Here is a 16617-nt window from a genome sequence, read left to right as displayed (position 1 = left end):
GCATGGCGCTCTGAGGCTCTATACCAAATTTAGTGAAGATCGGCCATTAGGGGGCGCTATAGTCAACATAGTTTGGGCCTTTTAACCCCTTCTGAGGTCGAGCATGTTGTATACAACGCCAAACGACACTTCTGATTCATAACTTTATAACTTAATAATTATAAATAGTCAAAACCTTTGGAGCTAAAAGCTAACAGTTGCCCCTTTCTGCTGATGTTTTTTTGTCTTCCTAGCCCTTACAGAAGGTTTTGCATCCAGCCTTGAAGTCCAGAGTTTTTCGGGTCTTTGTGAAATTAATCCATACTGTTACATCCAAGATTGATACACTGTGTGTAAGAAATGTTAATAGTTTGTCCTTTACGAGTTATAATGTTCAATATCGTCACCTTCCTAAAATAATTGCCTATGTCATTTTTTAACAAAAATGATTTCTTTGCCTAAATCATCTCCTCATGGTGCTGGCCACCTCTGGTAAAATTGCCTACATCCTCAGTTGAACAGGTCATGTGATTCTACACCTATAGTATAATTGCCTATGTCAAGCATGTGACTTAGGCAGTTTTATTTTTTGTGTTTTCTGAAAAACCTGAAAAAATGACTTAGGCAATTATTTTAGGAAGGTGACGATATGTTTATTCTTGCACTGGATGACTCCAGATATATAGAACTGTAGATGTTTTGCTCATTTGGCATGCCGCTCTGAGGATTTGTACCAAATTTGGCAAAGATCGGCCATTAGTGGGCGCTATAATCAACATATAAGTATTTTGCCCATTGCAAATGTTAATGGAATATTTGCAATGGGAATGTATCACAGACCTTGCAGCTCAGTCTTCTCATTATTTACTGATGTTTACCTCCTACCATTACGTTTTGGTTTTCGCTTTTGCGTTCTCCCCTGGTGTTCTACAATAAACAAACTTCTTAACCCACCTGACAAAGTTTCTACAACCTTCACAATGGACAAATGTAACTCTTTTCTCCCACTTTTTCAATCCAAAATCAACACCATTCATAGGTGCTGATACCGTGCAACTTCTCATCTCCAATCCTATCTGTATTTGTGAGAAGTGGCGCTGTCCTGAGTTGAAAGCCTACTTTACGGCTTTATTGTTGACTTAATAAGCGTGTGTGTTCGTGTCGGCCGCTGTCCATTTCCTAAGGTTCTGAAATGCAAACAACTTTTGACTACTTTTCTTTTTAAACATCGTGCGCCTGTGAGCACCCTCGGAGGAAAACATCAATCGGCGCCTACGACACCATTTTCAAAAACCTGACCACCTCCCCTGCTCTTTCAAACACCACACCTGCCTCCCCCCCTCATTTCTCTCTGCTGCCCCCTGTGGTCAGGGGGGTTAAGAAGTTTGTTTATAGTAGAGAATTGTTAAAGGTAGTCTGGGTATGCATGGAGATGAACTGTTAACCACTACATTTGCTACGTCAGAGTACCGCAGACCTCGTGCATCAAACCTCTCGATATTCACCAACATTTGCCCCCCCTACGTAATGCTTCAGGTCCCGCAATGACGCAGCTTCCCGGGTTATCGGGGGCGATTGGCGCAGCTCCCTGGGGCGTCGGGGACGACTGGCATTGGAGGCTTGGGCCCCGTCATAACTGCTTGCAGTTCTAGTTATGTTTTGTGACTTTATTAATCAAAAGGGTGGACGTGTAATGGAAAATGTTATAATTATGAATTATGCTTACTTGAAACAAGAACACATGAACACTGTTGTACTGAAAATGGTTACTACGAGCAAACGGAAACTATTTTTGTGTTATCTTATCGTTCCAGTACCTGCTTAACAGACACTCGCGTACTGTGGTTTGACCTAAGGCCATGAAGACGGGATTTTCAGGCTGTAGGAACAAGATGGCGGCGAGACATTATCACACCTAGACACGCGCGCTTAGGAGTTTCCTGTTCTTAAAGTGCCCATATTATGAAAAAAACACTTTTTCTGGGATTTGGGGTGTTCTTTTGTGTCTCTGGTGCTTCCACACACATACAAACTTTGAAAAAAATCCATCCATGCTGTTTTGAGTGAGATCTGGTTTCTGAATGTGTCCTGCCTTCAGTCTCCTAGTGAGCTGTTCAAAATCGGCTCGGACTGTGACGTCACAGTCCAAAATGAGCTGGCTAACCACAACCGTTAGCTCGTAGCATGCTACGTCGTTCTCAATAGCAAAGCACTGCTACAACACACACAAGTTCACCATAATCTACAAAAGAACTACTTACATGTGCGCCCTCATTTAGAAGTCTCCCAGCTAATCCTGCCTTGTAACTGACCAAAGTTGGAGAAACAGGCTCTTTTACGGTCTCTAGAGTAAGCTAGCTGACATGTTCTACATCTGAGCTACTGAGCATGTGCGAGTGCAATCAAAGATAGTACAGAAGAAGAAGAAGAAAAGAGGTCTCACTCTGTAGCTAAAACAGAAACCAGGTGAAAAGAGGATCTGCAGCAGTGAGAGAGAGCTGTGCAGTACAAAAATATGGTGTTTTTTGAAAATTAAACCATGTAAACCTATTCTGGTACAACATTAAAATACAGTTATGAACCTGAAAATGAGCATAATATGGGCGCTTTAAAGTTTCATCTTATCAGTGACCATTTGGGGTGTTTCCTCTTTGAGTGTTCTTCTTTCTGTCTATAAAGGATGCTAACATTCTGCATGTATTTTGAGAACAGGCTGTCCGCTTGCGAGCAATGATACTTAAGACTCTTCCACATTGAACTCTGAGGTTCTGTGAAAGTTGTATTTCTGTTTGAAAGTAATGAAACAACCAAAGACAGTTTGGTTTTTCTCATCTTTTATTATTAAAGACATCTTTACTCACTCTGCTGCATAGAAACTTCCACCACATATCTGAAGGCAGTTTGCAGATGATCTGTATCTAAGTTTTATTATAAAGTTAATGAAATAAAAGGTGTTCTACTTTGTCTCAGCAGGTCTCTCTCCGGGCCAGTCCCCCTAAATCTAGAGCACTCCTTTAATGAGTCATTTAGGAAACTCTAAAGCTATTATTCCTAACCTAAACAGGCAGAAACAGACCATAATAAGTTCTAGTTCAAGTGTATTGTCATGTGCATTTAAAATTACAAAGTACAGAGAGAATGTAATGAATTGTGCTTTGCCCTGGCCCTCTCTTCTCATAAAAGCTATCAATATAATATTAATAAAATATGATAAAATGACCTGAATATGTAATACAATCTAACATGTGTAGCAATATACACACACACACACACACACACACACACACACACACACGCACACACACACAGACAAACACACACACACTTTCTCAACAATTCCAAACAGTTTATTGTCAGGTAGCTTTGTCTCTGTGATGTTTTGCATAAAAACAAACTGGAGACATAATATAAAATAAAAACTAGAGAAGAAATATGAAAAGATATATATGTTTTTAAAGTGTAGGAGCTGTTTGATGCAGGACTGTTGTTCCACTGAAACATTCAGCATCAAAAACAGCCAATATTTATTCAACCTGAACAGCTGTTCATTTCCTCTGACCCCCCCTGAAGATTTCTGTCACCAAGCAGACTGATCCTATGCTAATTTGGTGTGAAAGTACATAAGTCCATAGGGTGGGTGTCTGGGGTGGTGGATGGGTAAAACACACAACTTTCACCCAGGAGTACTGGGACTGTGTCCCGTGTGTGATGCCATGTTGCACCAAGAGAAAACTTTGGTCCAGAGCCAAAAGTCCTCCAGCCTTAAAAAAAGCCACGCTGCATTCAGCAGAATTAGTTTCTCTTTTGATTATTGTTCTAAAGTAACGATGACATGAGGCTGTACAAAGGTCAAAGAGATTTAAAGGATGTGACCAATGACCAAGCAGGATTTCTTTAAACAACAGCTCAATGTTGACTCAGAAATCTTTCTCAGTTGGTTTTCTGATGTTCTGATTCTGCATCTTGTTTGTCCATCAGTGAAGTTCTGTCTCCATCTAGTGGCTGAAACTAAGAACAGGACTCTGCTCTTTACTGGACTCAATCACTTTCAGAGTCAAAGTCCACTTATTAAAAACAGACTTTAACAGCTTTTCATTTCAAAGAGACAATGTGTACCAGTCAGTTATTGTAGAGATCCATCCCAACTCTCCACAGTTTGGTTCTTCACATTAATCTCAGCTCTCTGGAAAGGACTGGATCCACCTCCCAGAGAGCAGAGATCAGAACTGAGCTGGCCCAACTTCCTTTTCTTCTCACCGTGTCCATCACGTCTCGGGCTTTGTCTGCTCGGCCTGTTCTGACTGACTGCATTTCACCATCAGTTATAACACCACGCTCAAGGAGTTGATCCAGAAGCTGGTTCAGAACTGGATCAGACACTCGCTCTACAAACTGGGTCCGAACTAGCAACAGCCTGTCTTCTGGGGGATACCTGTCCTCTGCTGGGACACTGTCCTCTGCTGGGTCATTCCTCCGTGGATTTGGCCCAGTTGGACCTGGAAGATAACCGGGGTAAATACTGTCAGTTTGTGTTCTCCTTTAAGAAGTAATCAGACATTTATATTTTATACTTCATGTTTTTTTTAAGATGCCCCCCCCCCCCTAGGTTTGTATCAATCTGTTGATATAGAGTTAGTTCAGATTAACTTAGTCTCTCATGTCCAGACCTTCCTCCACAGTTCTGCGGAGGAAGGTCTGGCTAGTCCATACAGCATTCCTGGATGGGAGGACAACGTGCTCTGGTTTATTGGCATTTCTTTAAACCAATCAGAATCATCGTGGGCGGGGCTAAGCTCCAGACGGAGCCACGGTGCCTCTGCTAAATAGTCTCAGGAAGGAACTGGTTCTGGTGGAACATGTGGACCTTCAGAAGTAGTTTTAGTCGTGGAACAGAAAACTCAGATTGGACAGATAGTCTAGCTAGCTGTTAGACAGACAGACAGACAGACAGATAGTCTAGCTAGCTGTCTGGATTTACCCTGCAGAGATCTGAGGAGGTGAAAGTCCTGTCTGTTTGACTTTCTTAAATCCGACCCCTCTTAACTGGGACATCCATCAGGTGGAGGGTTGCTCCAGGAGGGTGAAGTCTTTACCTTTCAAAGACACGTTACGTCTCCAGACTTCTCTCCTGTCTCGGTCCTGGACCATCAAAGTCACCTTCTCTGGGATTGTCTCCAGGAAAACTTCAAATGTTGGATGGTAATTTGGTCCATAGTCTGAGCTAAATGTTTCATGCTGAAACCCAGAAGCAACATGACATTTTTCAACCTGTTGAATTGTGATTGTGAATATGTTTTCAACATGATAAGTCTGTGTATAACCAGTAGAAGTGATTCAACTCACCTCAGGCTGTATTTCAAAGCCATCAGGTTCACAGTGGACACTGTAACTTTGATCAATGCTGAGTTGACATTTGGAAGAGATCCTAATGTTTGTAGCACCTCTTTGTTTCTTTTCAACCTTCAGTAACAGGACATTTTTATTAGTTTAGTTTCAGATAGTCAAGTCAATGTTATTATAGAGCATGTTTAAAAAAAACAATATAGATCATGTCATCTTACATTTCTATTGGCATTGAAGTAGAAATTGAAAGAAGTCTTTCTAATTAAATACGTGAGTTTCAGTTTGCACCCATTTCACATCTTCCAACCAACTGAGTTTATGCAGATGGTGAGCACATGTGACAGATAACTTTGAAGCAAGTATAAACACAATAAAGACACATAAACACATACAAGGTATACACATGGTCATCTACCTCTTTTAGAGGGACGTTGCGGGGCAGCAGTAGAACATCTAGGACTCGAGGCCCTGTGTCAGGAGGTCGGAGGAACAGCAGAACTTGGGCCTCTATTGGCAGTGAGATGTTCAGAAATCTTCTAACGAAATCCCAGATCAGGCCAAAGGCAGAGAGGTGAGGGACCTTCAGGACCACATGAGTGTCTGTAATCTCCAGCGTCTCCAAGATGCTCATCCCATCATCAGTGATGTGGACGACAGACAACAGGCCATCAACAAGCAGTGCTGGGAAAGAAAAGACCTGTTACACTTTGGTTTTATTGATAAAAATACTACCATTTATTTAATTTTACATTAGTTCAGAGACTTAATAAACTTAATAATTAATTAATAGTCATTAACTCTGGAGCACCCTAAGAATGTGCAAGTTCTCCTATATCCTGTACCTTATTAGTTTTTATATTTTCCTGTTCAACATGTGATCTGTCTGGATGAGTTGTGTTAAGTCTTGTGAATTAACTCCACTACTCCTTTATTTAAGTACTATGGATACACATCGTTGCAGTAGTATTACTTCATTCTTTACCACTGAAGACAGTAATGTCTTTACCCTCCTTTGTTTCACAGTGTGGAAGGTGGAGCTGACAGACTGCTCCATCCTCTGAACACTTGATGTCAAACAGCGGCCCTGCAGCCTTCCTGCCAGCTGATTGGAGGAGGAACTCATCCCATTGGACAGTGTTGTACAGAAGCTCCGCCTCCTGAGTCGTAACAAACACCAGTCCAGTCAAAGCACACTGGAACACACCTGGACCAGGACACCTGAACCTGTCGGACACAGAAGGGCCAATCACAAACAAGCTCTCCCTCTGTGGGTCAAATGATGTGTTGAGTTGAACCGTGCAGACTCTCTCCGTTTTTATTCATCTTTTTAATCAAGTTTTACACGTTTCAGTCTTCCTTCCTGCTCGGTCACAACCTGCGATCCATCCGACCATCCGACAGACAGATCATTGATTCTTCAGCTGATTGATCAGGCGTTGTGAACTTCTCACAAAAACCAGTGTGCCAGAATTCACCCAGGCTGTAAAATACGTTGGGAGCAACAGATTTGGGGCTAAAGTCAGGCTTAATCTGCCCGGCAACACAAACAAATAACAAATGTAATCACTGCATTGCTGAAAAAGTTGGAGACCAAACTGACTTTCTGGACAAGAGAGTGAAGCAGCAGCTGCAAGAGTAAGAAGGGTATGAGTTTTAAAAGTGAAGTGTGAGCACTGAAAGCAGTTGAAGTGACAGGTGAAGTGTGTGTGTGTGTGTGTGTGGGGGGGGGTTCTGAAGCTGTTAGAACATCTGAAATCTAGTTCTGATGGAGTATACTGATGCACTAAAAAGAGATAAACTGAACATTAGATTACAGTGTAACTGCTGAGAGGAGTTGACTCAGTTTAAGGTTGAAGTATTCTGCATTGTATGATTGGGTTACCTGTAGGAAGTCTTTCCAGACTCAGTCAGCAGCTCAGGTGTGAAATGTAACATTTCCTGAAATAATAAAAAGAACAAAAAGAGTTGATTAGAAACTGGCCACCCAACTCTCACAGTTCTGTCTAGGTGACCGGATCCTCACTGCTTCACTTTCTACTCTACGTGCACTATTTACTCTGTATCCATCACTTCACTTTCTACTCTACGTGCACTATTTACTCTGTATCCATCACTTCACTTTCTACTCTACGTGCACTATTTACTCTGTATCCATCACTTCACTTTCTACTCTACGTGCACTATTTACTCTGTATCCATCACTTCACTTTCTACTCAATGTGCACTATTTACTCTGTATCCATCACTTCACTTTCTACTCTACGTGCACTATTTACTCTGTATCCATCACTTCACTTTCTAAAATAATTATTAAGTGAAATGATTCTACACAGATGAAGCCTTTGGGACTCTGTTTGACAGCAGCTAGTGGTTTCAGAGATGAGGAAGAAGAAATGAGTTTGAATGAGTTCACGATGAAGAGGAAGAGAAGAGAGAGAGGAGAAGGTAGAAGTAAAGGAATACTAAACCCTGGAGGGGGTAAAACTGAGGACCACCAGTCTGATCACTGACAAATTAATAATAATGTTAAATTGAAACACTGACATTTGTATCGGGAGCCTCTCCACACACAAGCTGCTGCTGCTTCAACCTCTCTGGATCATCAGGAGACAGCTGGTCCTCTCTTCTGTCCTCAGACACATCAAGGTTTGTCTTTGACGTAGACGGATCTGGGGGAGAGAAGAAGACACAGCAGATGTCACACTAACTTTTGGAAATCCTGGTGATCCACATTAATAAACCTCTAACAGGTTCAAGGTGATCCGAGCCCTTTGTAGCATTTCTTTCTCCCCATGTTTCCTGTTAATATCTACTTTACACTTCCAATTAAGTCCAAATGTAGATATTAAATCATGTTTAAGTCGAGACCAAGTCCAAAGTGGGTTGGTATAAAGTGAAGACCGAGGATAAACAATGACATTTACACAGAAATAACAGATTCAAGAAGAACAAATCAATAGATCTGCTGTGATTACTGGGATTAATCAGCACCTTAAAGCCCACAGCAGCTAATCTTCCAGTTATGATCCAGCATTATTATGTTTCTTTGAGATATTTACTCACCTCCTTCATGTCTGTTAGGTTCAGCCCTGTAACCTTTGAAATCCATCCTGAAGGGATGAACATGAATAAAGCAGTTATGTTATGAGGAGAGGAGAGTCATAAAGCGCAAGGTTACCTCCCCTTTCTCTGCTTTGCCCGCCCAGAGAATTTGGCCCAACCATGAGAGAGAGAGAGAGAGACATCATGGCTTTCAACCTCCCCCCCTCCACCTTGCCCCCCCTCCCTCCTCTTCAATAGCTACAGACACAGAAATGGCACATCCTAAGGAAAGCTCATTGTGGGATTCAGCCGTAGTGCAGAATTACAGCCACTTGCGAGCCGCAAGTGGCTGTAATTCTGCACTACGGCTGAATTTCGGGAAAGAGATGTCAGATACAGTATTAGGGACCACTAAGGTCTATATAAAAGAGACGTCAGATACAGTATTAGGGGACCACTAAGGTCTATATAAAAGAGACTTCAGATACAGTATTAGGGGACCACTAAGGTCTATATAAAAGAGACTTCAGATACAGTATTAGAGGACCACTAAGGTCTATATAAAAGAGACTTCAGATACAGTATTAGGGACCACTAAGGTCTATATAAAAGAGACTTCAGATACAGTATTAGGGGACCACTAAGGTCTATATAAAAGAGACTTCAGATACAGTATTAGAGGACCACTAAGGTCTATATAAAAGAGACTTCAGATACAGTATTAGGGGACCACTAAGGTCTATATAAAAGAGACTTCAGATACAGTATTAGGGACCACTAAGGTCTATATAAAAGAGACTTCAGATACAGTATTAGGGACCACTAAGGTATATATAAAAGAGACTTCAGATACAGTATTAGGGGGACCACTAAGGTCTATATAAAAGAGACTTCAGATACAGTATTAGGGGACCACTAAGGCCTATATAAAAGAGACTTCAGATACAGTATTAGGGGACCACTAAGGTCTATATAAAAGATACTTCAGATACAGTATTAGGGGACCACTAAGGTCTATATAAAAGAGACTTCAGATACAGTATTAGGGGACCACTAAGGTCTATATAAAAGAGACTTCAGATACAGTATTAGAGGACCACTAAGGTCTATATAAAAGAGACTTCAGATACAGTATTAGGGGACCACTAAGGTCTATATAAAAGAGACTTCAGATACAGTATTAGGGGACCACTAAGGTCTATATAAAAGCATCCAAAAAGCACCATGTCATGTAAGTTAGGGAGTAATCTAGCTGTCGTTAGCCATGGTATGTGCCTCTGTAGCAGCCTGAAGTATTTCACCATTTTTAGACACCTTTACTCTCATAGCTGGTTGCAACGTTCATTTTACAGACAGCATTATATTACCTTGAATTTGGTCGGGGTATCTGTGCATTTTCAGTACCCAAAAAATTCCCACATAGCCGACTTTGTAATTTTAAACGTTTGGGGATTTCATCTGCACATATACTGACTGACGGCTTGTACCAACAACAGGAGGGGGGGGGGGGGCGTGATAATCTACGCTGCACACTGGGAGGGACAGCGATTCCTGACCCTCACTTTCTTTCCATGACGACTCATAAAAACTGCTCATACCACAGAAACATTTTGACAACATTTTTTAGTGGTTTTTAAACCATGATTTTTTCCTACATTTGTACACCTTAAAACTGGTAACCTGCCCATATCTAGTGCAAAACTGCTTTTAAATGTTAAATGATAAATATGTTAATATGGAGCCTGTTATGAAACATATTCAGACAAGGACAGATATATATATATATATATATATATATATATATATATATATATATATATATATATATGATGTGAAAGACAGTAAAACATCAACTGTGATTAATGGACTTTAGCAGAGCTTCTGCTCTGTATCCAGACCACATGGTTACTAAATTTAACACTAGTTTTATGAAACAAGAGCCAGTGATTTACTTCAGTCAGACTGATCTCACAGCTGTTACAATGATGAACTGATCAGTTCTTCAGCGTTGAAATGAGAGAACAAACAGAGATCATATTTGATGATTGGACAGTTTGATATCTCTGTACACCTGATGCTGTCAGCTGTAATCCAAATTTATTTCCTACAGACATGAAAACAACAAAAACAGTTGTTTTGAAATCATCTAAAACCATGATCACAACAAGCTTCTGGCTCATCTGATTGGCTGACTTTCTTCTCTCTCCTCTCAAAGCTTCACTGAGAAGGATGGAGGTTTACAGGAAATACTGGATCTTTGCTTTGATACAAACTGTGTTTAGTTCAATACTTCTGAGACCAGCATGGACTGACTCCAACCCTCTACTGACCTCAGAGTCTCCAGTCTACAGTCTGAACTGTCCACAAGATCACAGAGCAGCTTCACGTCTGAAACCTGCAGCTTGTTGTTACTGAGGTCCAGCTGTTTCAGATGGGAGGGGTTGGACTTCAGAGCTGAGGCCAGAGAAGCACAGCTGATCTCTGACAAACTGCAGTCCTTCAATCTGAATGAAGAATAAATGATGAAGATAAAATCCATTTCTCATCCTATCAATACTATATTGATCCTTTAAATACAACAGTTGCATTTGGAAATATCCTTTGGTTCTTTGTTTTCATCTGTGTGTGTGTGTGTGTCTGTGTGTGTTCTAAAGGATCAATATCTATGATCAGACATTATTTGTGAAAACACTTTGAAATTAAAGCTGCAAGCAGCATTGGACGGGCCCTCGTGGGAACTCCCTGTTGAGTTCAATGATACCTCACAACAGACTTCACGTCATACAGTTCATTAGCTGTGAAAGGGGCCGTGGCCAAAGCATAGGGGTCGGGGCAAACCTTTACCAATAAAAAAGGAAGTCTCTGCTGAGTTCATTGATACCTCACATTAGACTCTACCTTAAACGGGTCAACAGTCATGAAAGGGGCGTGGCTTAAGCATAGGGGGCGGGCCAAACCATCACCAATGAAGAAGGAACTCTCTGCTGAGTTCAATGATACCTCACACAAGACTCTACCTTAAACATTTCAAATGTTATGAGAGGAGATGTGGCCTGAGTACGTGGGTGTGGTTAAAGTATAGGGGACGGGTCAGTATCACATGTAGAACACACATTATAAGTTTCATGTAAATCGGATGTTTGTCATATAAGGCTGATTTCCAGGCCAACGTACTTTCAAGTTACAACAACTTCTTCGTTCATCGATAAATGCTCTGAATGGCAGCCATGCCCACAGTGTTCGATGAAAAGTTTTGCTTTTAATAACTTATCATCTTTGAGGTCTTTAGATGACGGACTAAATTTGAAGTTGATCTGATGAAATCTGTAGTAGTTCGTCAAAATATAGCACCTATAGTTTTGGGCCTACTTCCTGTTACCACTATGGGACGCTATGACTTTGAGTAAATATTGGTCAGTAGATGTCGTCAGGGTTAGATTTTTATGAATCATGAAAGGTTTCGAGCCAATTGGACAATGTACACTCAAGTTACACCCACTTCCTGTTTCGATCAAGAAAATGACCGCGCTGCCACGGCCGTGCCCTATGACAAAAAGTTTTTATTTTAATACGTTTTCCTTTTTAAGGTCTTAAGATGGGACAGATCAAACTTGAAGTCAATGGGATGAAATATGTAGGAAGAGTTTGTTAAAGTACAACATGTGGAAATGTCCAAAATCGCACTAATTTCAAACTTTCACTTCAAAATGGCAGACTTCCTGTTGGGTTTAGGGTATGGCTCCAATGAGCTTTTTTGTACATCTTGAGATGCTACATATGTGTGCCACGTTCCGTTAGTCTACGTCAAATGTAATGCAGGGGCTACATTTTTATTGTATTAATATTGTAGAGGGTGCTAGCTAGTCCTTTTTGTGCGCCTATTCCTGAAACCCTTAAAATAAGTAAATTTTGAGTTTTCGTGCATTCTAACCCCATAAAAAATGCGACAAAGGACTCGGAAATAATCCTTACAAAAACAATACTGTAGGTTCCTCGCAGTTTCGTGCTTGGGCCGTAATAATAATTCTTTCAGTTTCAATAGGGCCTTCAACGCTGTTGGGCCCTAATTAACAGAAACCAAAGAAATATGTCTACTTCAGCAAATAAGCTTTATCCATTTAAAACCAATATTAGTTCAGAGGATCTTCACAAAAAAGTGAACTGAAGGGAATTTAAAACTTCAATAAATTGCTCAAATATACCACTGATGCATGAATGTGCTTTACAGGTAAAATAAATGGTTACGTTGATTGAACTTTGGGTGTTTTATTCAATGTTAAAGCATTAGATTTTTTTTAAATGGTTTCAAAACAATATCCTGACTAAACTTTGACATAAACCAGTCTGTGATTCACTCAACATCCTCTGATCTGGACTATTAGTAAAAATAATTCACAATTTCTGCTTTTTAAACAACAAAATTGTTATGTCATATAAATTAGGTATATAGAACATGATTTTTTTAAAGCGCTAAAAAAGTGAACAATACCTGTAAAAGCAAAGGAAAAAGGGCCAAAATTGTTCTCAAAAATAGCACCAATTAATTTAAATTTTGACCCTGAAGGACAAGTTCATGGCCGATGGGAAGACAACACAAGGGTTAAGAAACAAGTCTTCTGGGACTGAAGACTAAATGTACTACAAGAAATATGAAAATATGAACAAAAGTACATTTACAACTTTATAGATATAAGTTATGTTTGTATATAAATTAGTTTCAGTTGTTAATTAAACATATTACATCTATAATAGTAACAGAGTCAGTGAACTGACCTCAGAGTCTCCAGTCTACAGTGTGGACTCTCCAGAAAACCACAAAGCAGCTTTACTCCTGAATCCTGCAGCTTGTTGTAACTCAGGTCCAGCTCTCTCAGATGGGAGGGGTTGAACTTCAGAGCTGAGACCAGAGAAGCACAGCTGATCTCTGACAACCCGCAGCGCTCCAATCTGAATAAAGAATAAATGACGATGACAAAAATCAATTTCTCATTCAATAAATACTATATTGATCCTTTAAACAGCTGCATTTGGAAATATCCTTTGGTCTCTCTGTGTTCATCTACGGTATATATCTGTGTGTGTGTCTGTGTTTCTCTGTGTGTGTGTTTGTGTGTGTGTGTAGGGCTGATAGGGGTGCTCGTGGAAGAGGGGTAGCCACTTATGTCTCCACAAATTTATTATCTGAGCTTTCAATCCCAAAGGAAAACCCTGTACACTTTGAATGTCTTTTTGCCAAATTTGTCTTCATGTAAATAAACAGCTGACCATAGGGAACATCTACAGACCTCCAAGCTCCCCTACAGTCAATACACTGCATAGGCACTACTAATTTATTAAATCTGTGGGTTGCTCAAACAAGATGATTACCCTTGGTGACTTTAACATTAACTGGTTAGATTGTTCATCTCTAAACGACAGAATTTTCTTTGAAAACTTAAACCTGACTCAACTAGTCAGAGAACCTACTCGGTTGACCACAGATCCAAATCTCTATTAGACAGGATTTTGGTCACCCACTCTGACAGAATCATTGAATCTGGTGTTCTACCCAATTGCTTTAGAGATCGTTCCATGGTTTTCTGTGTATGGAAAATTAGATTACCCTGTCTACCACCCAAGGTAATCAGGGTAAGGCAAAGTAAACATCTTAACACTGAGTTTTTCATCCAAGATTTATTAGATGTGAATTGGAATAGGCTCCATCTCATCCCTTTGTTGATGATGCTTGGAATTTTTTCTACACTGAAGTTCTTAAAGTAATTGACAAACATGCCCCTTGGATATTATTAAGGTTCAAGGGCCAAAATTTACCATGGATTAATGCTGATTAAATACATATTTTTAAACAAATAAGGCATGGGAAAAGTACTGCCAGTCAAAGGACTCAGCAGTATATAAACAATTAAGAAATATGTGTACAACTAAAACAAGAAATGCTAAATTGAATTATTATAAAAATTCTCTGTCTAATAACTTCAATAATCCTAAGATGTTTTGGAAAAGTCTTAATTCTTTCTCATCAATTCTACTAAAAGCATTGCTACCAAAATCAAAGTGAACAATTATATTATCAGTGATCCTTCTGCGGTTGACAATGCTTGTAACCAACATTTTTCCTGTATTTGTAGCTCACAATTATCTAACTTCTCCTATTCTAGTCTGGCACAGGAGCTTAGCATCGCCTTCTCATTTGCTATAATTCGTCCTAATGATATTCAGCAGGCAATCTCTGAATTAAAGTCAGGCAATGGTACTGATCCTGACAGCCTTAAGATAAAGTTTATTAAGTTCGCATCTCATGTACTGGCATTTCCTTTATCGGATTTATTTATTTATCGTTATCCACCTGTGTGGTTCCATCAATGTGGAAGTCTGCCAATACACAAGGGGGGCGCTGCACTTAATCTTAACAACTACATACTTATTTCCATCACCAGTAGTATAGCAAAAGTGTTTGAAAAACTAATATTTAAACAATTATTCAAACATATTAATGAGTAATCTATTCTGTCACCAAATCACTCTGGTTTCAGACCAAATCTTTCTACAACTACTGCTCTTCTAAAATTTACCAATGATGTTTCGTCCTCGATAGACAATAACATGTTGACTGGTGAAATATTTATAGAGCTCACTAAGGTCTACGATATGGTCGATCATTATATGCTTCATGCAACCTGGTCTCACAGAATTCTGTGAAATGAACACTGCCCCTTAACTCAAAATCTGTGGCAGTTTCACCGAATCGCTGACAACTCCGTAGTGGGCCTACGGAAGTAATGCCTATATAAGTCAATGACAGGTATCATCCGTGGTCTACGCACAAATTCCCTGATTCAATTGCATCCAACCCAGTCGCACAGCAGTTCGTGAAATGTTCACATTTAATCACGATTCTTTCTGCCAGTGAGGCTGCAGCAGAGAAGCTGTATACAGCTTTGCTATTATTGTTTATTTATTTTTTTTAAGATAATTTTTTTGGGCATTTTAGGCCTTTAATTACACAGGACAGATGAAGACATGAAAGCGGAGAGAGAGAGGGGAATGACGTGCAGCAAAGGGCTGCAGGTCAGAGTCAAACCCGTGGCCGCCGCCTTCGAGGAGCAAACCTCTATATATGTGTGCCTGCTTTACCAACTGAGCTAACCCGGCCACATTATTGGTATTTTTAGCCCTATGATCACTGTTTTAATCAACATTTATTCACAAGATCTTATCATGGTTTATATGTCCTATTTCTTTTAATGTTAGCCTATTATTTCAGAACACTACGATATGGGCCGAGTTGGGCGCATGCAAAGCCCATATCCCACAATGCAATGCGGACATTCATATCAGAGAATCAGACAGCGATCAGCGAGTCTTTAACGCCAGTATCGCTTCAATGTACATACATATATACATATATATATATATATACATATATATATATATATATATATATATATATATATATATATATATATATATATATATATATATATATATATATATATATATATATATATATATATATATATATATATATATATATATATATATATATATACATACATATATATATATATACAGTGGGGAAATAAGTATTTGACCCCTTGCTGATTTTGCAGGTTTGCCCACTTACAAAGAATGCAAAAATCTACAATTTTAATCATATGTACATTCTAACAGTGAAAGACAGAATCCCAAAGAAAATTCCAGAAAATCACATCATATGAATTTATTAAAATTGATAACCATCTGATGAGGAAAAACAAGTATTTGACCCCCTGGACAAACAGCATGTTAATATTTTGTAGAAAAGCCATTATTGGCCAGCACAGATGTCAAACGGTTTTTATAGTTGGTGACAAGGTTTGTGCACATTTCGGCAGGGATGTTGGCCCCTCCTCCCTGCAGACAGCCTCCAAATCATTCAGGTTCTGAGGTTGTCGCCTGGCAACTCGAATTTTAAGCTCCCTCCAAAGATTTTCAATCGGATTCAGGTCTGGAGACTGGCTAGGCCACTCCAGAACCTTGATGTGCTTCTTCTTCAGCCACTCTTTTGTTGCTTTGGCGGTGTGCTTAGGGTCGTTGTCGTGCTGAAACACCCATCCTCGACCCATCTTCAGCTCTCTCACTGAGGGAAGGAGATGTCGGTCCAGAATTCCACGATACATGGCCCCGTCCATCCTCCCCTCAATACGATGGAGTTGTCCCGTCCCCTTGGCTGAAAAGCACCCCCAAAGCATGATGTTGCCACCACCATGCTTG

At 39.9% G+C, this 16617-nt stretch overlaps 2 protein-coding genes across 2 annotated transcripts in view; both read right to left on the bottom strand.

Annotated features, from left to right (window-relative positions):
• LOC114561491 (ephrin-A2) overlaps window positions 1-16617 on the bottom strand; it is a 366950-nt gene that overhangs the window by 201088 nt on the left and 149245 nt on the right. The gene's annotated exons all lie outside the window — the stretch shown is intronic.
• LOC114561497 (NACHT, LRR and PYD domains-containing protein 12-like) overlaps window positions 2854-16617 on the bottom strand; it is a 46423-nt gene continuing 32659 nt past the window's right edge. Inside the window, 10 exon segments of the mRNA XM_028587550.1 lie at window positions 2854-4475; window positions 5073-5214; window positions 5323-5439; window positions 5738-6003; window positions 6329-6546; window positions 7205-7260; window positions 7867-7991; window positions 8386-8432; window positions 10695-10868; window positions 13138-13311. Coding sequence (XP_028443351.1) covers window positions 4144-4475; window positions 5073-5214; window positions 5323-5439; window positions 5738-6003; window positions 6329-6546; window positions 7205-7260; window positions 7867-7991; window positions 8386-8432; window positions 10695-10868; window positions 13138-13311 — 1651 coding nt within the window. The 3' untranslated portion in view covers window positions 2854-4143.

This window comes from Perca flavescens, chromosome 9 (assembly GCF_004354835.1).
Source record: "Perca flavescens isolate YP-PL-M2 chromosome 9, PFLA_1.0, whole genome shotgun sequence".
Taxonomy (NCBI): Eukaryota; Metazoa; Chordata; class Actinopteri; order Perciformes; family Percidae; genus Perca; species Perca flavescens.
This window is presented reverse-complemented; position numbering and strand designations above follow the sequence as displayed.